At 40.3% G+C, this 23124-nt stretch overlaps 1 protein-coding gene across 1 annotated transcript in view; it reads right to left on the reverse strand.

Annotated features, from left to right (window-relative positions):
• Window positions 1-23072, reverse strand: part of CUBN (cubilin) — a 281789-nt gene extending 258717 nt beyond the window's left edge. The window contains exons 1-10 of the mRNA XM_035306864.3: window positions 22917-23072; window positions 22393-22522; window positions 21083-21178; window positions 19959-19997; window positions 17249-17350; window positions 16461-16564; window positions 9373-9499; window positions 7945-8107; window positions 4929-5060; window positions 3662-3757 (exon numbers count right to left, since the gene is read on the reverse strand). Coding sequence (XP_035162755.3) covers window positions 3662-3757; window positions 4929-5060; window positions 7945-8107; window positions 9373-9499; window positions 16461-16564; window positions 17249-17350; window positions 19959-19997; window positions 21083-21178; window positions 22393-22522; window positions 22917-23035 — 1108 coding nt within the window. The 5' untranslated portion in view covers window positions 23036-23072. The remainder of the gene's footprint in view (window positions 1-3661; window positions 3758-4928; window positions 5061-7944; window positions 8108-9372; window positions 9500-16460; window positions 16565-17248; window positions 17351-19958; window positions 19998-21082; window positions 21179-22392; window positions 22523-22916) is intronic.
• Between the last annotated feature and the right edge of the window lie 52 nt (window positions 23073-23124).

A 23124-nucleotide genomic window follows, 5' to 3' on the forward strand; every position in this document is an offset into this window, starting at 1 on the left:
AAAAATTAGCTGGTCATGGTGGTGCACGCTTGTAATCCCAGCTACTTGGGAGGCTGAGGCAGGAGAATTGCTTGAACCCAGGAGGTGGAGGCTTCAGTAAGCCGGGATTGTACCACTGCAATCCAACCTGGAGACAGAGTGAGACTCCATTTCAAAAAAAATTAAGAAAAAAAAAAAAAGAGCCGTATGGAATCTATAATTCCAGTACTTTGGGAGGCCGAGGCAGGCAGATCACCTGAGGTCAGGAGTTTCAGACCAGCCTGGACAACATGGTGAAACCCCATCTCTTCTAAAAATATAAAAAAATTATCAGGGCACAATGGTGTGCCTGTAGTCCAGGCTAATCAGGAGGCTGAGGCACGAGAATCACATCCAGGAGGTGAAGACTACAGTGAGCCAAGATCCTGCCACTGCACTCTAGCCTGGGCGACAGAGCAAAACTCCATCTCAAGAAATAAAAAGGCCTATAGATAGGTGTAGATAGGTACTCTTTTATAATCCCCATTTTACAGATGAAGCTAGGGCACAGACAGACTGTTCTGGCCAAGGACACAGCTAGAATGAGGAGGAGCCCAACAAGCACGCAGCCCCCTCGCGTGCAGGGTGCCTACAGCACATCTGCATAAGAGTGTAGTTTACATGGGCAGGTCATATGTCCCCAGTTATGTGGATGTGCAGATTGTATGTTGCCAGTTTCAAACAGGCTAGCCATCACAGAATGAACTCAAGTGTCTAAAATATTTTTGCAATAAAACCACAGATTGAAGATAATACAGTAACATAAATATGTGGCTACATCAACAAAATATCAGCACCAAAACTTCTCTCATACTTTTTTTTTTTTTTTTTTTTGAGACAGAATCTTGCTCTGTCACCAAGAGCCAAGCTGGAGTGCAATGGTGCAATCTCAGCTCACTGGGTTCAAGCAATTCTCCTGCATCAGCCTCCCAAGTAGCTGGGACTACAGGCGCATGCCACCACACCCTGCTAATTTTTATATTTTTTAGTAGAGAAGGGGTTTCACCATGTTGGCCAGGATGGTCTCGATTCTCTCACACTTCTGATGAGCTCCTCAACACCACAGTGCAAGCTTAAAACAATGGCAATCAAATTGGGCTGGGAAGGAACTTGGTCAAAAGGAATTTGAAATGGCTGAGTCTACATAAAACATGAATTAACATCCACGGTTATGATTTAAATGAGATGATAGCCAACAATGGTATTAGAGCATCCAACATCTTGACAGTTTCCTTCAGCAATGTTAAGTAAAAAGTACTCATCATAGATTTTACAAAATTTTACTAAATTTAATATCCAGAGACTTTTCCAGATTTCTCACTTAACAGCAAGAAGCCACATCTCATTGCAGAAATATATGCTCTTTCTCCTACTCTACAATGGTTGAAATAATACAAGAAAACCAATATGGCAATTAACTACATTCTTCCATTAGCAAGGACTGTTTAAGATGGATAGAAAAACCCTGCTGAATAACTTCAAATTTAGAACAAATTATCCAACATGACAGATTTACAGTAGATTGAATGACAATATACGTGTTTTTTAATATTCTCAGATTATATTACTTGCAAGATGCCATTTCAATACTTTATTGCCATTCAATACATTTATATGCCATTTCAATGTTTTATTTCAAAAAACACAAATCTTTTTAAAATAAATAACTGCCTAGAAACGTATTTTTATAGTTAATTACTTCTTTTACAAATATTTACAGGGAAAAATGGAGTAAATAAGCTCTAAAACTGTCACAGCTCTGCCTAGAAATGTTTTCAAGTTCCCAGGTTAAGCGTACAGGATGCAGAAAAGAAGGGCGGCCGAAAGCACACGAAGTGTTATTAATACTTCATGTCATCAACATTATGACTGTCTTCCATATTCAAAAAGAGTGATTTTTGTAATAACATTCGTTACAAGCACTTTACATATAAGGACTCATTTAATCATCTCAAGCACCCTAAGTTAGGTGCTATTATTCTCCTAATTTTACAGATGAAGAACTAAATCATAGAGATTAAGTGTCTTGACTGAGGACAGGCAGCTAAAATATGGTAACCCCTAGGGAAAAATGCAAGCAGTCTTTTTCTTTCCTATTTTTTTTTTTTTTTTTTTTGAGATGGAATCTCACTCTGCTGCCAGGCTGGAGTGCAGTGGCACAATCTCAGCTCACTGCAACCCCCACCTCCCAGGTTCAAGCAATTCTCCTGACTCAGCCTCCTGAGTAGCAGAGATTACAGGAGCCCACCACCACACCCAGTTAACTTTTTGTATATTTAGTAGAGAGGAGGTTTCACCATGTTGGCAAAGCTGGTCTTGAACTCCTGACCTCATGTGGTCTGCCCTTCTCAGCCTCCCAAAATGCTGGGATTACAGGCATGAGCCACCGCACCTGACCACAAGCAGTCTTTTTCTAGAAATCGTGCCCTAACCACTTTGGTACATTGATAATCATTTAATAAGTATTTAGTCACGTGTGTGTGTGTGTGTACATATACATATATATTCCTTTCTATATATGAAAATATATGACAAATTAATAAAGAATAAAGGTGGTATCTTGAAATAGCAAGAGATATGATTATGTCAAGAAATGGACTTGACATAATGGGTCCACTCATTTGAGTGAAAATACCAAGCCAGATCTCTATTTGATACTACAGATAAAAAGTACATTCTAAATATTAAATATCTTACCATTAAAAAAAAAACCACAAAAGTATAAAAGATAGATTTATCTCTTTGACTACACAACAATTATAAACTTCTGAATAGAAAATGCCACCACAAGATTAAAAGAAAAACAACACCCCAGGAAAAATACTTACAAAACATAAGCCAGATAATGAGATTGTGTCCTTAGTACATAAAGAAATTTTACAAATCAGTAAGAAAGAAAGTAAGCAAAGGACATGAACAAGTAAAAAAAAAATGGCCAGTGAAAATCTGGAAAGTATTAGTTATTAGTAATCAAAAAGCACAAATGAGAATAATGGAAAACTCATTTTGCCTATAAAATTGACCGAGATGAAAAATAATAATAATATCTATTATTGTCAAAGATGGAATAAATATGTATTATCATACACTGTCAATAATACATACGCTGATACAACCTTTCTTGGAGAATGTTTAGCAGCATATACTTTGTTAAATTACAGGGTGAAACCCTTTTATGCAGCATTGCAAACACTGTCGGTTGTCACCCTAGATACAGTTTCTACTTCCTTCGTTCTGAACTCTTTATTACAGCTGAAATACAGACTGTACTTCTCAACCTCCCTTTGCAGCCAGGTTTAGCCAGGAGGCTCAGTTCTAAGCAATGGCATAGAAATGGAAGGGTTCTTTAAAAGAAGGTGGCATTACCTTCTTCCTCCTTTTCTCCTGCCGGCTTGTTGGAATAATCACTAATTAATTAGCTGGCTTAATTACCTTATTTCCTAAATTGGAGCAGAAGATTAAAGAGCTTAGGTTATTGCATTTTTAAGAAATCCAAATCTGTAGTTTTAGAAAGTGGATTAATTTTAGGTTTGAAGGTCAAAATAATAATTTTGAGAACAGCAGATTTTGTTTTTAAGATGTTGAATTGGTTTAGAGGGTCGTATTACAATACCCAAAGCCAAAGACCGAGATGAGTCATTACCTAGAGTTGAGGAGCATGATGCATCTGGGTGGCAGTTTCCATTATTGACTGAGCAGATGTCTATGAATGTGCACACTCTTCCATCACCCTGGTACCCTGATGAGAGCAAGAGCCATAAGGAACATTGTCAAGCAGATCAGAGGAGAATGCCTGTCTAGGATTCAAATATCATGAAACAGACCAATCAGGGATCCTCCATCATCAAAACAAAAAAAATGTTACTATAAAATGTCATCAACAAATGAAATTTCACAAATAAGAAAAATAACAAGAATTAGTGACCTGATTTTACAAACAATGTTCTGGGCTGTTTCTAATGAAAGAAATCTGTATAAAATTACTGGTAGACATAGAAAATGCTGACACTAAGAAAGTTAATATTTTTACATTACAGTGACTCTGATGTTCTTAGAGGTCAATTATTACAAAAGTCCAAAGTACTGTAGTTCCATGTTATTAAAACATACACGGTTTCAGTTTATCCCTTAGAACTCCCTGACCTTCTTGGATAGTATTTCGATTTAGATTATGGAATAACAGAAATCACTTCTTTCCAGAAAAGGAGGAAAACCAACAATTACTATGTATGCCCACCGTGATGCCTGTGGTTTAGTAAACTTGATATGCAAAACATGTCAGGGTGCACAATATTAATAATTTGTGAGGGCAACAGAGCTGTAAGTCTGTGATCCACTCAGAAAACTTTTCAAATTCTACATTATCTCAGTGGCTATTTCACAGTTTGTAAAGCTTGTTTTCCATTGATATTCAAAATGTTTTTTCTTTCTTATCATAGAGTTGTACTAATGTGTCCTGAATTCACAAGATAAGCAAAACTTTCTGCACTGTTTTCTCTCCTCAGACAGAAATCATATTTTATTATTATTATTAAGACGGAGTCTCACTCTGTTGCCCAGGCCAGAGTGCAATGACACAATCTCAGCTCACTGCAACCTCCACCTCCTGGGTTCAAGTGATTCTCATGCCTCAGCCTCCCAAATAGCTGGGATTACAAGCATGTGCCCCCACACCCGGCTTATTTTTGTATTTTTAGTAGAGACCGGGTTTCACCATGTTGGCCAGGCTGGTCTGGAACTCCTGACCTCATGTGATCCGCCACCTCAACCTCCCAAAATGCTGGGATTACAGGCGTGAGTGACCACGCCCAGCCAGAAATCATATTTTAAATGGACCACAAGATCCCGTATTCCTATGTCGGTGTTTGCTGCACTGGGGTCAGGAAGCTGGCACTGAACTGAGGCAGCACCTGGTGGACAGGCCTGACAGTGGTAAGACCCAGGTGTATTCACACACTCAACAGGTGGAGCCACAGAACAGCCGCCGTTATTTATCTCACATTCATTGATATCTTCACAAACATATCCATTGCCTTGCCAGCCTAGAAAAACAAGAAGATTGAAAAGTTTAGCTCTATAGACAAGTCAACAAAGAAGAAATACAAGAGTCAAAACATATAAAAATCTTCTCCACCTAAGGAACTATAAAATAAAAATGAGATATGCTTATCAGATTAACACAAGTTGTTTTGAATTATTAAAATCAAATTCTGACAACAAGGTGGGCAAATGGGCTCCTCTTATATGCTAATAGTTAGACATTAAATTAATGCGGCCTATTTGGAAAGAGCTCTGGCAATATTAAAACTTTTTAAATACATACACTTTACTACCAATTGCACTTATTAAAACTTACCCATTGTGATAAAACTACTAGTATATTATAACGTAGGTAAGAGGATGTCTATTGCAGCATTGTTTAATGGGGAAAAACTCCTTAATCATTAGCAGAAGCATAGCTGAACACCTTATGACTCATCTTTGTGACTGAATACTAAAAACACTTTTTAATATTATATACACACCTGTATACCTACGTGTGCACACACACACATTGAAATAATTTTTATATATAGATTATTAAAATACTAAATATGGCTGGGCATGGTGCCTCACACCTGTAATTCCAGCACTTTGGGAGGCTGAGGTGGGTGGATTACCTGAGACCAGGAGTTCGAAACAAGCCTGGCCAATAAGGTGGAAACCGTTTCTACTCATAATACAAAAATTAGCTGAACGTGGTGGCACACGCCTACTCAGGAGGCTGAGGCAGGAGAATCGCTCAAACCCAGGAGGTGGAGGTTGCAGTGAGCCACGATTGCACCACTGCACTCCAGCCTGGGCAACAAAGCAAGACTCTGTTTCAAAAAAGAAAAAGGGCTAATTGTTAAAATAATATGGAGGACTTGGCTTATACTCTTAATTCTGGGAAAGAATTTTTTTAAATCGTGCATGTGTTTGTACGAATGAAAACTAGTGTAGAAGGGGAAGGAGAATAAATGACTAATGGTCGTTAGGAAGATGAGATTTAATAATTTTACTTTAGTCATTCCCATGTTATTCAATTGCTGTAAGTCTGTATTACTTTTATAATTCAAGTTATTAAAATTATGAGTCCTTTAAAACCTTTAATGACTTAGAACATTTATATTCTTTTTTTTAAGTAGAATCCCATTCTAAGACTCTACCTCAGAAAATTATCATATTTGTTCATGACAAAATGAGTACATAAAGAAAAGTTGGAAGAAAAAAATGCCCAAATATTCATCATGGTATTTTTTTCTATTTTTTCCATATTTTTGTAGAGATATTTTATAAGCAGCATATATTGCTTTGCTGCTTATAAAATATCACTACTATACATTTCAGGAAAAATCGGGTGATAAACAAGAAAACAAAAATAATGTTTCTCTTTCTCCTCTGTAACAATAAAAAGAAGGTAAAAACACATTGCCAATTCTCTAATTTAAATAATTTATTTTCTGATTTATAGTTTTTAAAGAATGTCCATGATAAATTACCTTCAAAATGTGACTGCTTGCAAATTGTGCTTACCCCTGAGAACTAAGAAGGAAAGAGTCTTTATAGTTTTTTTCCATTTCTTTCCAGTTTTACAAGATCTAAATATTTACACGCAGAAAACCACTAAACCAAAAATGACAACACAGAGCATTAGGTGTGTGGGGTTTCTTGGTGAGAAGAAACTTGGGTTTGAATCTTGGCTATCTGTAAAGCTATGTGATCTTGGGCATTATTCAACCTCTTTAAGCCTCAAGTTCACATATTTTAAAATGTGAGTAATATTTATTCTTACCATGTCTTGGTTTTATCGTAGTTAAAAGAATTAAAAATTGCTTATACAGTGCCTTAATAACACTTTTATTAAAAAACAAAAACAAGGCAGGGCGTGGTAGCTCATACTTTTGGAAGCCAAGGCGGGGCAGATCACTTGAGGCCAGGAGTTTGAGACCAGCCTGGCCAACATGGCAAACCCTATCTTTACTAAAAATACAAAAATCAGCCAGGAGTGGTGGCCTGCCCTTGTAATCCCAGCTACTTTGGAGGCTAAGGCAGGAGAATCGCTTGAATACAGGAGGTGGAGGTTACAGTGAGCTGAGATTACGCCATTGTACTCCAGCCTGGATGACAGAGAGACACTCTGTCTCAAAACAACAAAAACAGCAACAGCTACTATTATTACATCATCTTTGTGCTCCATTCCTAAGAGTGCAGATTAACCTTGTAAACTCCCTGAGGTCTAGCTAATCACCTATTGGAGTACCCAGCACAGTGCTTTGCTCATAGCAGGCATCCTACAAAATAATACGTGTGGAATGAAAGATGATTATCTCATAGAGCAAGAGATGCCCTCTGATTCAAACCCAGGCAGTCTCTGACAACGGAGCCCATGTTTTCTGCAACTCAACATACGGCGTCCCTGGAGATGCAGTCACTGTGAGGCTGTGATGGAGCTGGATATCTCTGTTTACATCAAGACCACAAGTTACTCTAATGACACACCCGGACAAGAGCTACTGGACTGTGGTGGAGATGCAAAGAGGTCAATAATTTCCCCATGTGTACAAACATCTGGTTAGTTTGAAATGTGGGACTAGAGTATCTCTCTCGATCTCACATCTAGTCAGTTGATGGTCACTGCAGTGCAATGTCTAACTTATAAATTCTATGGCTAACGTTGCCACAAAGTCTGACTCTAGCACAGTTTTGGACAAGCCTCCCTTTTTTGTAGTGGAATTATGATAGCAGTGAGATAGTCTTGAGTAGAAGTTAGTGAACCGGGACATGAAAATTGATTTGAACACCTCCTAAGAATGGTCTTCTTACTCATCAGGAGTGAAAGAAAATTGGGTCTGGCATCTCGCCAACCTGGCATGCAGAGTCCGGCACAAGGCCCTGAGAATGTACCTGTTGCACAGGCCCCACAATAAAAAGAGCCTGGAGTGTTGAAACACTGCACAAGCGCGGAGCAAGGCCCAGGCAGGAAGCTGCACTCATCTCTGTCCACCGTGCAGGCAGGGCTGTTCGGGGGAGACATCCACCCAGCATCACAGATGCAGCTGTACTTGGGCTGGCAGGATGACAACAGCATGAATAAAGACAATCATGAAAATCATCAAGAAAAGCCTTTAAACATTTCATCAAGCCCCAAACTGTTTATCCTCTAACGTTCGTTTCCATAAGGCCAATCCAGTGGCTTCTCTTTTCCTTCCCATATGATTAAGCATTTAGACCAGACCATGCAAAAAGGGAAACGTCTTTATTTCAGAGTAAAAGCAACCTATAATTTCTCCCCAAGATGCCAGGGAAAGAGTAACAACAATCAAGAACTGTAAGTCAATATAATTAAAGTCAATCAACTCAGCCTGCTATGTTTTCAGAGGGAAAAACACCCATGTAGGCACAGACCTTGGAAAATCAATTGTTTGTTTTTGTTTGGAAGGTTCCTCCTCCTACTCACCTCCTCAACTCTTCCATCCCCATCATTGGATGGGAACTATTTTCTATCATATGGGTAGAAAAAAATGAAACTAAAAATAAAGAATTGAAGCTCTCATGAAGAGCCAAGCCAGCCATGACTGGACAACCTTGAGGGTCAAGAGTCAAAGTCATCAGGACCCAGGGCATGGAGGGGCATTCTGTCTGAAGAGTGGGCTCTTACAGTCTACAGCAGTTCCAGAGACTCAGGACAGAAAAATCAGACTCCTTGAAACCACATGTTGCCAACAAGACTGGTCCTTTTATATTCTTGTGTCTTGTCACTGATAAAAACAACACTTAAAAGGCTAAGAGAAGGTGTTATCTCAGAGAGAGTCATGATAGGATAATAAAAATGGTTCTATTTCAGCTGGGCATGGTGGCTCATGCCTGTAATCCCAGCACTTTGTGGGGCTGAGGTGGGTGGATCACTTGAGGCCAGGAGTACAAGACCAGCCTGGCTAACATGGTGAAACCCCATCTCTACTAATACAAAAATTTGCCAGGCATGTTGGCATGTTCCTGTAGTCCCAGCTACTCAGAAGGCTGAGGCATGAGAATTGCTTGAACCCCAGAGGTGAAGGTGGCAGTGAGCTGAGATCGTGTCACTGCACTCCAGCCTGGGTGACAGACAGAGCCTCCGTCTCAAAAAAAAAAGACAGGTCCTATTTTACATAATGACATCTTAATCTCTGGGTCCTCTTTCCTGCATATCTCATCTCCCCTCCTCGCCTACGCCCCACTTACAGGCAGGAAGTTACTTCACTTCTGCAAGCTCCAGGCAGTGCTTGTATAGGAGGAGGAGAAGCTACTAACCATCACTCTCTGCAAGGAGGCACATTTGAGGAAGGAACCCACCTCTCCAGCTTGCTCTCGGACTAAATCCTCACAGATGCCATGGACACAGCGTGCCACCGAGCCCCCTTCACAGTCATCATATTTAGATGCACACTGGGGTCCATATGTCTCAGGTGAGCAGTGACAACTGTTGGTTACACAAGAGCACAATGTCAGGGCTTGTGCTTTGGGGCTAGTTCCTGTCTCTTAATGAGAAAAACAATTCAAATTACAAATCAACGATGTTAACATGGAGTCATAAGCCACCACTGCATATTTACTGACTGGAGTCTTGGGAGAAAATCACTTTGCTCTGCTCCAAGTGATGGATTGAGTAAATACGGTATCAGAGAATCACAACTTATTATCTGGTAAGCCTCACACCGTAAATTCTTGTGTAATCAGGTCACCAAACAGCATTTTCAAAGGTCAGATGTGTATAAGCCAAAGGTAATAGAGTTAGTTCAGGAAGGTAAAGGGAGAGATCAGCAAATCCATTCATCATCTGTCCAATCGGATCTGCCAAGAAGCACAGGCTACATGGGCTACACTGATGACTCCCAAATGCTCTCTAGGATTATATAACCCCACGTGCAATCCAGTATCCACACCCCACAGTCTATTATTGTTATTATTATATTACAAAGGTCAATATGTCTTCTAGCTATAAAAGGTGTAGTTATAAAATATAATATGACATTTCTTTCATAGGCACATTTGAATTTCCAACAAAATGTGGTAATTATTACATTATGCCTAAGCTAGCAGTGGGTGCTTTGTTACTAGAAGATTGTAGTCCAGTAATAATCAATGTCGTTTTAAACCCATGTGACTGTTAAAGCTGCTTTAGCCTTATCTCTGCAGCTTAATGGGAACTTATCTGGTCTGAGGCTGGGAGTTGGGGGAGGAGGAAGGGTAGAGGAATCCCAGAAGGCTGAGCCTATCTCCACACGTCTGTGCACATCTGATGGGGAAGGAGGGCCAGGCCCTCCGAGGTTGCCGATTGCCAGACTTGAGCAGAATTGGCAAGAAAAGCTCTCATGGGGGAAATGACTGTAGGTGCCAGGGGTCAGAGACAAGGAACAGGGAGCACCTGCGTGGCCAGCCCTCCCTCCCATGCACCCTACAAAGTAAAACAGCTCTTTTGACAAGACACAGTGAGGTACAGGAGGTTAGTAATCTCCATGGATGACCATGTATGAATGACAGTGTGGGAAATTAGCATTTGACTGTTTGAACGGCATCAAGAACCAAACTCCAGGCACAGGATTCACCTTGCCCATGATAAAGAGATTGAGAGGGAGAGGTAGGAGCAATTGCCTCCCTGAAGCAATTGCTGGGGTGGCAGTGTTTTGGTAGCTTCTAAGGAAGAGGAGAGCAATGAGTGTGGCCAGAGTAAGAATGCACGGAACACCATCCATACACTCATGTCGGGAGCCCAGACTTAGCAAATCAAAATACAGCAAGCCCAATTAAATGTGAGTTTCAAGTAAATGAATATTTTTTGTATAAATATGCTCCATGCAATTTACAGCATCAGTATATATTTACATAAAAGCTGATTCATTAACACATGTCATTTCTGAGCATCCCAAAGTTGCCTTTCTCTTTAAGACAAAGTCATAGGAAAACAATTATAAATAATTAAACTTAAGGAGAAATTAAATTATGCATTCCCATCCACAGCTATTTATTTCCCTGCAACTCTCTACTTCCCTTCTCATATTGTTTTCTTTCCTCTTTGTCCTCCCATCTTTACATAGAATATTTGTATAGAGAATTTAATTAGACTCTTGAGGATTATAGAACTTTAAAACAGTTTATATACATATTTGAACATTTGAGCTAGGAGTCTTCCTTGTTAAAAGTTTATTTCACCACCAGTCCCAACACCTGCCAAAAATGTTTAAGAATCTTTTTTTTTTTTTTTGAGCCAGAGTCTCACTCTGTCATCCACACTGAAATGCAGTGGCATGATCTTGGCTCATAGCAACCTCTGCCTCCTGGGTTCAAGCAATTCTCCTGCCACAGCCTCCTGAGTAGCAGGGACTTCAGGCATAGTGCTGCCACATCCAGTTAATTTTTTATTTTTAGTAGAGACGGGGTTTCACCATGTTGGCCAGGCTGGTCTTGAACTCCTGATCTCAGGTCATCTGCCTGCCGCGGCCTCCCAAAGTGCTAGGATTACAAGCGTGAGCCACCATGCCTGGCTGAAGAATCTTTAAACCAACTGTTACTAGCTTCTTCTGGGAGATTTGAGTGTTTGGGAACCCCTGGGATAAGACTGCCTCGGTTTAAATTTTGGTCCTTCCTGTTAACTGTTCACCCAGACAATGTATTAACTCCTCTGCCTCAGTTTCTTATAAAATAACAGAGGTAATCTCTGAGAACTATGGCCATATTGCAGTCCAACGGCATTCCCCTGTAGGAAGTGCTCAGAAGATTGGCTTTATTTTATTACTAAGTACTTAAGGATTGCAAAATGATGTAAGATTTGAGAGATCCTGGTTCATGGACCTGCAGTTAAATCCTTTCTCTTTAACTCTCTCTTCCTTCATCCTTGCTATTATCACTGGGAGATGAATAGGCATTAATCTTATACTGTTTTCTACATAGCTACAAAGTACACTTCTTTCATTTAAGTATAGATGTTGTGAGAAGATAAAGGGAGGAAGAAAGTCAAGTAAACCATAGGATTCTTGCAATGATCCTCAGAGACGAGTATTATTAATCCCATTTTACAGACTCATATTTCCCAAAACCACAAAATGGAGTAATTGGCAGAAGATAAATAGACACTTAGGTCTATTTGACTCCTGTACCATTGTTTCTGCATGTTACATTCTTATATTTTGCAAAGTAGAGTTCTATGAAGATGCTGCATTTTTATGTACCTGCTTTGTTTTGTTTTGTTTTGTGGCAGGGTCTTGCACCCAGGCTGGAGTACAGTGGCATCGTCTTGGCTCACTGCAACATCTGCTTCCTGGGTTCAAGCCATCTTCCTACCTCTCCCTCTCAAGTAGCTGGAACTAAAGATGCATGCCAGCATGTCAGCTAAGTTTTGAGGCTGCTCTCAAACTCCTGACATCAGGTGATCTACCCACCTCAGCCTCGCAAAGTGCTGGGATTACAGGCATGAGCCACCGTGTCCAGCCTTATGTGCTTTTTTAACGTAACAGGGTTCACAGGCAAAATATACTCTCAAGGTGTCTCGATATGGCCTTTAAAAAAGGAACAATTGGCCGGGCGCGGTGGCTCAAGCCTGTAATCCCAGCACTTTGGGAGGCCGAGGCGGGTGGATCACGAGGTCAACAGATCGAGACCATCTTGGTCAACATGGTGAAACCCCATCTCTACTAAAATTACAAAAAATTAGCTGGGCACGGTGGTGCATGCCTGTAATCCCAGCTACTCGGGAGGCTGAAGCAGGAGAATTGCCTGAACCCAGGAGGCGGAGATTGCAGTGAGCCGAGATTGCGCCATTGCACTCCAGCCTGGGTAACAAGAGTGAAACTCCGTCTCAAAAAAAAAAAAAAAAATGGAACAATTACTTATATACCTCCCTAAATGAAAATAAAAGCCATATATTGTATTTTTAAAACTAACTTACTACTATCCCTGCTTTCGTCATTAGTTACTGATTTAGCAGAAGTCTCTTTCTAATGACCTTTTATTGCCAATTTGGTTCCAGAAGAACAAAGCTAGCCTTTTCTTGGAAAATACTGCAAGTGCATTTTGGCAATTGAGAAGAGGTTTAATACACTTTGATAGTCATAGTTTAACTTGTGTTAGAGTTCATGGTTCAATACTAATTTTACTGACTAACTGAAAGAGGTAATTAGTTTAAAACCTAACTACCACCTGAGCTAAAACCAGATTATCCTCATTTTTTAAGCTCTGTACGATGTAAAAATCTAATAGTAATAGGAATGGAAATAAATGAAAGAAAATTTACTAATCATCATGTTTCTGGAAAATTAGACAAACTCAACTTTTTGTTTTTCTGTGAAGCCTTCTAGATCTGAGCCCTAAGTGTACAACACACAGCATCCAGGTATGGCAAGTTCAGAACCCAAGGGCTGTCTCAAATCCAAAGCAAGCAGGGGAGGCTGCCAGCCATGATGACTCACGTCTGTAATCCCAGCACTTTGTGAGGTGGAGGCAGGCAAATTACCTGAGGTCAGGAGTTCGTGACCAGCCTGGCCGACATGGCGAAACCCCATCTCTACTACAAATACTAAAATTAGTCAGGTGTGGTGAAAGCTGCCTGTAATCCCGGCTACTCACGAGGCTGAGGCAAGAGAATCACTTGAACCCAGGAGAAAGAGGTTGCAGCCACTGAATTCCAGCCTCGACAAGAGTGAGACTCCATTTCAAAAACAAACAAAACAAACAAACAAAACACAAAGTAAGCTGGGGAACAGTAAGAATCAAGTCTTAAGACCCGAGAGGCAATAACGGCATGGAGAAATGATGAAATATCATTTTGTTAGCTGTCTGAAGCCCTTGGGGTCTAGACCCCAAGCCAAAAGAATCAGTGGAAACAGAAAATGATGTTTCTTGTGCTATAATCATTGTTCTAAAGAAAGAATTTCTATCCAAAGTTTACCTATGAAACAGGACTTCGAGTAATGAGTATTCGCACCTTTTCAGAGGTCTTTACAATGACAAATTATTAATCCACTTAAACACTCCCTTTTCTGTCCCAGTAAAAGAGCTCAAAGAGTAAAAGAAACTAAAGGAGGTCCAAACTCCAAAGCGAACTTTGATGCCATGACTACATTTTTGCGGGTCCAGATGATTCTGTGGCTCAAGTTTTCTTTCAGCTAAAGGGTTTTCTAGCCTGCTGATTAACAAGGATTTAACCTCACACAACTAATAGAACTCAGGAAAGTACCCAAATGTCCACTTGTTTCATTACACGTAGACTCCACAAAGCAATAATTTAATCTTTCGCTCATGTACCTTTTTTCATTTTCTTTTATTCCTTCAAAAAGTGTCCAACATATGCCTGAATTAGGGTACTTAAAGTGTAGATAATAAAACGGATTCATGAGGTTTCAGAAACTATTCCCATCTCAAGAGAAAGAAACCTGATTTAGATGCTCTGTTCTCTAATGTCCTCCAGCAAATCTATGAAGGACAGAGACTAGGAATTAAGATCATTTCCAAAGTTAACCACACACCATCTGTTCTCCTGCATTCTTGCTCTCCTTTACAAAAGAGTGCTAGAGAGAATTTGGTACTGCTCTTACAAAGTTGAATCTGTCACTTAGAAATGCAGCTTTTGACAAAGACATGGTTTCCTGCCTCCCAGGTCTCATTCCATCATATGAGTGTGTCTGGATAAAGAACTCTAACCTCTGACATGCTGCAAACAGTGGTGATTATTAAAGGGATTTTTGTTTTGTTATGTTTTCCATTTTGCAGAGAGGAAAAAGATTACGTGCTGAAAACAGCAACAGCAACAACTTTAGCTTGGTCTATGGATCTCATCCCTGTTTGCCCATACTTATCGCTCTACTGGCCCACAAGACCCCAAAAGACAGTGACGAGAAACAAAGGGCAGGAGTGAAATCTCATCTCTGTAACATTCCTAGATATCAGGAAGGTCAGAGAGCAGAAGTGCTAGGAGTCCAGACATTTGCCACTGATAACTCTAAGGAGCAATTCTCCTCAATAAATGTCCATCAACAGAAATCAGGAGATAAGGGGTCCAAGGAAAAGCGAGATTAGACTGCATTTTGCTTCTAGCCCAAGCCTAATAAAATCAGGGAGAAGAGGCTTCACTTAAAATTTAAGAAACAGGGTCCTGGAAGCAGAAAGCTCTTTAATAATATAATACTAAATTTAAGTCAGGAGTGGTTAATTTTAGTTTTGCATAATGATTGAACTCATAGACATATCTAGCAGAAGTTTGAATGATTTGAGTTTATAACCTGGAATGAGCAAAAGTTTTAAAGATCCAAAAAATGAAAGTATCAAATAAAAAGAGAAGGCTTGGGACTGCTTTTTCAGGAGTGTGCATTAACAGTGATGGATTAAAAACAAAATGACTGCACTCATTTTTTCTGGAAAGACTAGAATGGATATTGTTATGAGGAGATTGAAGAACAAGATAGCAGAGACACCAGTAAGAGATCAAATAATTGCTCTGTAATCCAGTGAGATTCTACTCCAGAGTATTGAAAGCATTTGTTCATGCTATAACAGAATTTATTTCTTAATCTTTGAAAAATCACACAATAAAAGAGACCAGCCAAACTATCAGGAAAGGCAATGTCTAGCTTAAAAGGCAACTTTAAAGAACTGCACAAAAGTAAGTCTGCCATTGCTCTTCCCTAAATTTTTGGACTTCGTTATTAGAAAGACACCGTATATGTCAGCGAAGCTTTGATGATGGGTATCCCTAGAGCACGGTGGGAACACTGAGGCCCTGAGATGCCTCACTCTGCTTAAAAAGGGAAGGGAAGGTTTCCTGCAGGAAGTGATGCCTGTGCTGAGCAGGAGAATGCTGTGGACAAGTCACTTGACAGAATAAATCAGAAGAGAAGACAGATGATGACTGTGGTCAGGAACCTGTGGCTAACTGAAGAAATGCAGTGAGAGTTACTTTATTCATTGAACCTCAGTTTAACCTTTGACCTTGTTGTGGTCAGATTTTGACATAGCATTGAATAAAGCTCTCCTCACTCAAAACTATGAGCTTGCTAATATATGGAACAAATACAGCCGGGGAGCACTGGTATAGTGGGGTGTCCCCTTTCTACTTAAGGCCATTCAGTGCTCCCCTTCAATGCTCTGGCTCTGCCTAAGGCTTCAGCTACTCTTGCACCAGGCCATGCTTACTCTCTGTGCCAATCACAAGAGCCTCCTTCCAGTTCCTTGGGGATGTTAGAGCAAGGATTTCTTCACAGGGTGAGAACAGAGGACTCAGGAGCTTTTCTTCACTTAAGTAAAAATAGCTATATGGACATTAAGTAAGAGCTAAATATTTCTTCATGGAGTATCAACTTTTTCTGGAATATAGATAGTTTAGGATGCTCTTAACTATGGGATGTTGTAGGCCTTCAAAAATATAACTAATATCTACCAAAAAAAAAAGTTACCTGTAACTTCCCATTGTATTTATACACGTGCCTCCATTCTGGCAGCTCAAGGGTGTTCCTGAGTAAATTTCACATTCATTAACATCAGCTGAGCAGAGAGGACCCTGTGATCACATAAAAAACAAAGTCAGGTGCCACAGGTCACAGAAGTATCTGAGGCCAACATTCACACGACATGTTTAAGGATTTATATGTGGACGGTGAATAAGTCCTCAGTAAAGCCAAATACAATAATACTAATGTTAAGCCCTAGTTATTCTTCCTCTAGAACTCAGATTTCCCCTAATAGAACCAAAGAGCTCTTCATAAGATCACAGCAGTCACAGGAGGAGAATCCTTATCTAAACATTATAGAATCCTCAGTTCACATGGTACTATGTCTGGGAATACTTACTTACTTAACTTTTTTTTTTAATGTGCATGCTGGAAAAGTTTTACCATTACCAGAAAAAAAAAAAGAAAAAGAAAATTCACAGAGGCATGCCAAGATTTGGTTGGTACTTTCCAATGCTAAACAATGTAAATAAATTCTAACAGAAATACTATGCTCTTCCAGGTAGTTATCCAATCAAGTGAACCTCTCCTTTCAATGGCTTTAGTGTTCAGTGGGTTCTGTAATCAAACTCACCACTGTTTGGATTTTAGCATACATGGCGTACTTCATTTAGATTCACGAGACCACAGAATCCTAGAAACTTTGGATGGAGAATTAAGTATGCCTGAATGATTCCAAGGAAACCACAGATGCTGACCCCCCATCATTCTTAACCAAAGAGCAAGTGACTCACCTTCCACTGTGGTGGACAGATACAAAAAAAGGAATCATGCAGGTTGAGGCAGGTTCCACCGTTCCGGCAAGGATTGCTGCTGCAGACCTTTCTGTCAACAGTCTGAAACAAAGACAGGACAGTCAGTGAGATGACCTGCAGTCGGCAGCAACAAAAGACACGATACCATTCAGGTGTGTGTGGGGGATTACATTTAACTCTTAGTCGATGGGGGTCTCCCTCCAGACTGCAAAGCTATTACTTATGTTCTTCTTCAAATCACCTCTCCCGTGAAAAAACAAAAAGCATTTCCTATTATCGGTCTTGTTCCTACTCCTTAACTCTCAATATGCTTTTGACCATGGGTGGGATGAGGTATGGGGGGAGAAGATTCTCACTTTGTCTCGGAAAAGTATTATTCACCTGCGAGAGAGACCTCAGTGGACAAGAGTAAAGGTTTCAAGTGTGGAAATAATAATGAATATTCCTACTGCACAGAGAAAATAAAAATGGAGATTCCAGTAGGTTCTTTTACTTGTGATTCTTATCTTTGGTCCCTCCAGATGAGCCTTTGAAATATGATCATCTGCTGCTCTGCCCCAGCTCCATGGGTTAAAGTCTCTGAACTCTTTCTGCTCCAAGTCCCTTTGTTTGAAATGTGGCCAGCTAAGACATACTCTTCACCCTGTTGCTCACCTGACTGCTTTCAGCCCAGATCACAAACAGACCTACCTTTGTCTACAACTCCATCTACAAAACCTGGGGAACCTGACCTTATGTCAGCTACCAGTTTCAATCTTGTAAGATTTTTATTGCCTTTGGGTGCAGGGAAAACTTTTTGAGACGGAGCCTCACTCTGTCACCCAGCTGGAGTGCAGTGGTGTGATCTTGGCTCACTGCAACCTCTGCCTCCTGGGTTCAAGCTATTCTTGTGCCTCAGCCTCCTGAGTAGTGGGATTACAGGTGTGTGCCATCATGCCTGCTAATTTTTTAATTTTTAGCAAAGAGAGGGATTCACCTTATTGGCCAGGCTGGTCTCGAACTCCTGACCTCACATAATCCACTCACCTCAGCCTCCTAAAGTGCTCGGATTACAGGCATGAGCTACCATACCCGACCTAATTCTGTTTTTAAAAGGTTAAAATAGGGGCAAACTGTTCATTACATTTCACACACACACACACACACACACACGTGTCTACATATATACACACACATACAAACACAACACACTATATATATAGTGACTCACAAAGAAAATTAGTATTAGTTCTGTTTCATTCATTTTACAGATGAAATGGAAAGCCAGAGGATAGCCAACTGACTTAACACCATTTTCTGCAAAGCCCATTCCTTCTCCACCTTGGTCATAAATTAGGTGACGGTACATCTAGGAGTCTCTTTATGAACCTTGTTTAATTCCATTATTCTACTTGTCTATCTTTGTGCTAGCACCACAATTGGCTCTGTCCATCAAAGAACGCTCTTGAGAACATCAACCACAAACTCATTCAAAGGTTTTCTGTAAGACAAAAGCAACATTGTCTGGAGACTAAAAAAAGCCTACAGAGGCCCAGCAGAAAATGAAATCAACTGTCAGGAGGAAGAGGAATAGGGAGCGGCAGGGACTGTGGTGGCCACAGAGCACTAGCCCTATCCAAAGGCACAAAGGCATTCACATTTGAAAATCATTCAGTGTTCCTCCTGAGGGATGCAGGTAGGAGGACTGTCTGAGTGTGGCCTCCGGTCTTTGCCCTCTTGAAAATAATGAAGCCCTCCAGGAGACAAAACTTGAGTACAGTGTCATGGTCCACAGCACTGTTCTTTACTCATTATCATTCGCTCAGCTACTCTCTAAAAAATGACAGCGGAGGGGTCAATGTATTATCTAAGTGGAGAAAAGGAATATGTGAAACTTGTTCATCGAATGACAAAAAGGTTTGCAGCAGCAATCCTTGCCAGAATGGTGGGACCTGCCTCAATCCTCATGATTCCTTTTTCTGTATCTGTCCCTTACCATGGGAGATCAAACTTAAAAGCAGAGGAAAATGTTTGAAGCATAAGCAGAACAGTTAAAGATTTATGCAGAAATTCTTACATTGGAATCCTCACACTAACTTTGAAATATGAGGAGATTCTGTGCATTTCTCTGCATACAAACTATGGCTTCCATGAAAGTCTTTAAAAGGCCAGTTACCTACAAAAGGGTAAAAAACCTAAGTTTACTTAGATAAAGTCTACAAGCATGTAGTACAGTTGTAGAATGTTTTCACTAAGAAACTGTTCAAGTTTGATTACCAGCAAATGTAGTTTTAAGAAAATTTGGAATATCTTGTGATACACCTAGCCTTCTGAGCTAAGTGTCAGAGAGGATGCTTGGCTTTCCAAGCCCCAGTCCCTGATGGGAGAAGCAGCAAGTTGGGAGTCACTAGCTGAGCAAGCACAGCACACACAGCTAAAGAGAGTGATAAAGGGAGAAGCATGTGGGCTTCATGCTTCAAACTCAGCCCTAACAGGCTCAGTGACCTCAGCCTCACCATTTCATGTCTTAGACTCAGCTCTGCATCTACATCCCGGGAAACACATGCTGGGATAAGAATTAAATTATGGGAAAAAGCAAGTTTTTGATATTAATCATCCATTCACCCTTAAAATGCTAATAGCAGCTCTATTAGTGATTCTAGTATGTTTTCTGTGAAAGATGTTAGGTATCTAGCAGGATGAGACCTACCTGCTGCAAGCCTTGAAATTTTCTCTCAAGATCCACAAGCTGGCAATGGGGAAGAAAAAGCTTCAATTAGCTGCTTCAAAGATATTTCACATGTGATGTTATATCCATGACATATTTTTCTAACACCCTCTGCTAGGGACGCACTTTGTCTGTTCATTCTTGCTTTTATTGCCTTTTTCCTCTTCATTCCTCTCCCCTCAGGATTTTCTTCCTTCCTATTCTCTCCTATCACACAGATTTCTGTTTTTTTAAGGTTTCTTTTTTAATTACAACCCACTGATAAGTTGACTGATTGCTTCTCTGTACACAGTGACTATGGGAATTTTCATAAATTTCAGTGATACATCCACTTTGCCAATAAAAACATTGCTCTCAGAACTTGAGGAAGACATTACTTCCCTTCCCTTCTTTCTTCCCTTCCCTTCCCTTCTTTCTTCCCTTCCCTTCCCTTCTTTCTTCCCTTCCCTTCTTTCTTCCCTTTCCTTCCCTTCTTTCTTCCCTTCCCTTTCCTCCCTTTCCCTCCCCTCCCCTCCCCTCTCCTCCCCTCCCCTCCCCTCTCCTCCCCTCCCCTCTCCTCCTCTCCCCTCTCCTCCCCTCCCCTCCCCTCTCCTCCCCTCCCCTCCCCTCTCTTCCCCTCACCTCCCCTCCCCTCTCTTCCCCTCACCTCTCCTCCCTTTCCCTTTCCCTCTGCTTGCTTGCTTGCTTTTTTTAGCAAGGTCTCATTCTGTTTCCCAGGCTGGAGCACAGAACGGTGGCATGATCATAGCCCACTGCAGCCTCAACCTCCCTGGCTCAAGCCATCCTCCCACTTCAGCCTCCCAAGTAGCTGTGAGTACAGGCTCATGCCACCATGCCCAGCTATTTTTTTTTTTTTTTGGTAGAGACAGGGTCTCACTATGTTGCCCAGGCTGATCTCAAATTCCTGGGCTCAAGCAATCCTCCCACTGTGGCCTCCCAAATTGCTGGGATTATAGGCAGCTTTTATATTAATCATCTGTTCACTTGCAGTGAGCCACTGCAAAACGGTTACTTACAAAGTTGAAGTCAGGAGAACTCACAGAACTTTTGAATTGATGAGTTCAAGAGAACTCATCAGCTCTTAATGATGTCGATGTCAGACGTACCTTGGAATTAAGCTGATGGATTTGACTAGATATATTTTGAGGCAGACCAATTGCACTCCTTTTTAACTCTATAATATCATCTTTGTTTTTCTGGATCTAATTTTAGAAAAAGAAGAAGAAATGAAGAGCACTAGTGAAAATATTATATCTATCTTACAGTAATATAACTAAAAACTTGTGTAGTATTCTACTTTAAGCAGTAAGATCTTGCCTATTATTATAAAAACCAAAACAATGCCATGTGTAATAAATACTGAGCTAAAACAGCCACAGCACAATTCCACTTATGGTTTTCCTAACAATAGAGCAAGGTATTTTCCATTTGTATGTTCTCCTATAATACCAGTTTAGGGTGCTTATAAGAAACCTGGCTTGGAATCAGACTATTTAGGTCTTAAGTCTTGGCTCAGCTATTTATTGCATGTCTTGGGCAAGTTACTTAGCTGCTTCAGGGTTCCTTTACCTCTCGTAAAACTAGGGTGACAATAAAGTCTACCTCATAGGACAGCTGTGAAGGTCAAATGAGGTAACATCCATACAGTGCTGAGCACAGTGGATGGCCACAGTAAACGCTGACTTCTAACATTAGGACTGAAAGATGCAGTGATTATTGAGAACTGAAAACACCCAGTAAGGCAGGAGAATAACTGGCCAGTTCTGCTCTGTGGCCAAAGTAAACTGGTCACGTCTCCACATACCCTTGGTCCCCTCCTTCCTTGCATTCCCTGTGGAGGAGTTTCAGTTCTACCCTCCATGCCTTCTCTGGACTAGGGTGCATTGTCTGGAACAATGAGCCTCTTTCTTCTAGCATACTCCCTCTATCCACCATTAACCCCAGGCCATTGTCTTTTACAAGAACATGTCTGATGCCCAATTATGTTCTCTATGCTAAAGATTCAAGGTACACTAGGAAGGGGGAATGAGGTTGAAGACAGGTTGATGAATGAGTACAATATATACTTAGACAGAAGAAATAAGACCGAGTGTTTGATAGACCAGTAGGGTGACTATAGTTAAATTAATCTATTGTACATTTCAAAATAGCTAGAAGAGAACAATCCAAATGTTCTTAGCATGAAGAAAAGGTAAATATTTATGGTGATGGATAACCGAATTGCCCCAATTTGAACTTTACACAGTATATAAATGTATCAAATTATCACATGTACCCAAAAACATGTGTATCTACTATGTATTAATAAACAATAATAATTTTAAAAGATTCAAAGTACAGATTAATCTAGACTTGTTCAATTAAGTCACTATATATGGATATATGAAATGAATTCAAGATATTTCTAGTGTATTACCTGATGTAAACATTCGCTGAAGTCTTCATCATTTAATTTAATTTTTCCCAGGGATCCAGTTCTAAACTCAATGTTTTGGGCAGAGCCCGTAAGAAACACCAAATTTCCCCTCTCTGCAGCAATTCGAGGCCTATATAATTGAAACCAGAGAATGCATCAGCAATTAGCAGGTATAATTTTTAAACTAAAATAATAAAGTTTCTAACTGAATAACTAAGCACTATACAAATCTTCACTTTTTGATCAACTCAATCCAACTGTCCCTGCTCATCAGCCATTTCTTTCTCTGCACATTTCTTGAAGATACTTCCTGGCAACTGCAAACAGATTATTTGCAAAATGAGAGATGAATAATTTGTGTTTAGAAAAATAATTTCATGCCTCACTCTAAATATTTTTCCCTGTTTACTTCTCAATACAATCCTCCTCAAGAAAAATTGCCCCTTTGTTTATCTGGCTATTTGGGAAAACTGGTGAGGAACTAGCCTAGTCCTTGAGCAGGCATGACCCATGTGTCTACTTACTGTTGGAGATCAGTGCTTCTTTTATGTAGCTGCAGCTCAAGTCCTCTACCTTCTCCATCTAATTCAGCAAATGTCAATAAGGTAACAAGAGTCCAAAGAAAAGGTGAAGACATGTTCATCACCAACCTCCCAGGTTGGCAGGTAAGAGGCCACTGCAATCGAGTAAGGGATTTTGAAGAACAGCAAACCAGACAGGTGTACTTTGAAC

This window comes from Callithrix jacchus, chromosome 7, assembly GCF_049354715.1.
Source record: "Callithrix jacchus isolate 240 chromosome 7, calJac240_pri, whole genome shotgun sequence".
NCBI classification, from domain to species: domain Eukaryota; kingdom Metazoa; phylum Chordata; class Mammalia; order Primates; family Cebidae; genus Callithrix; species Callithrix jacchus.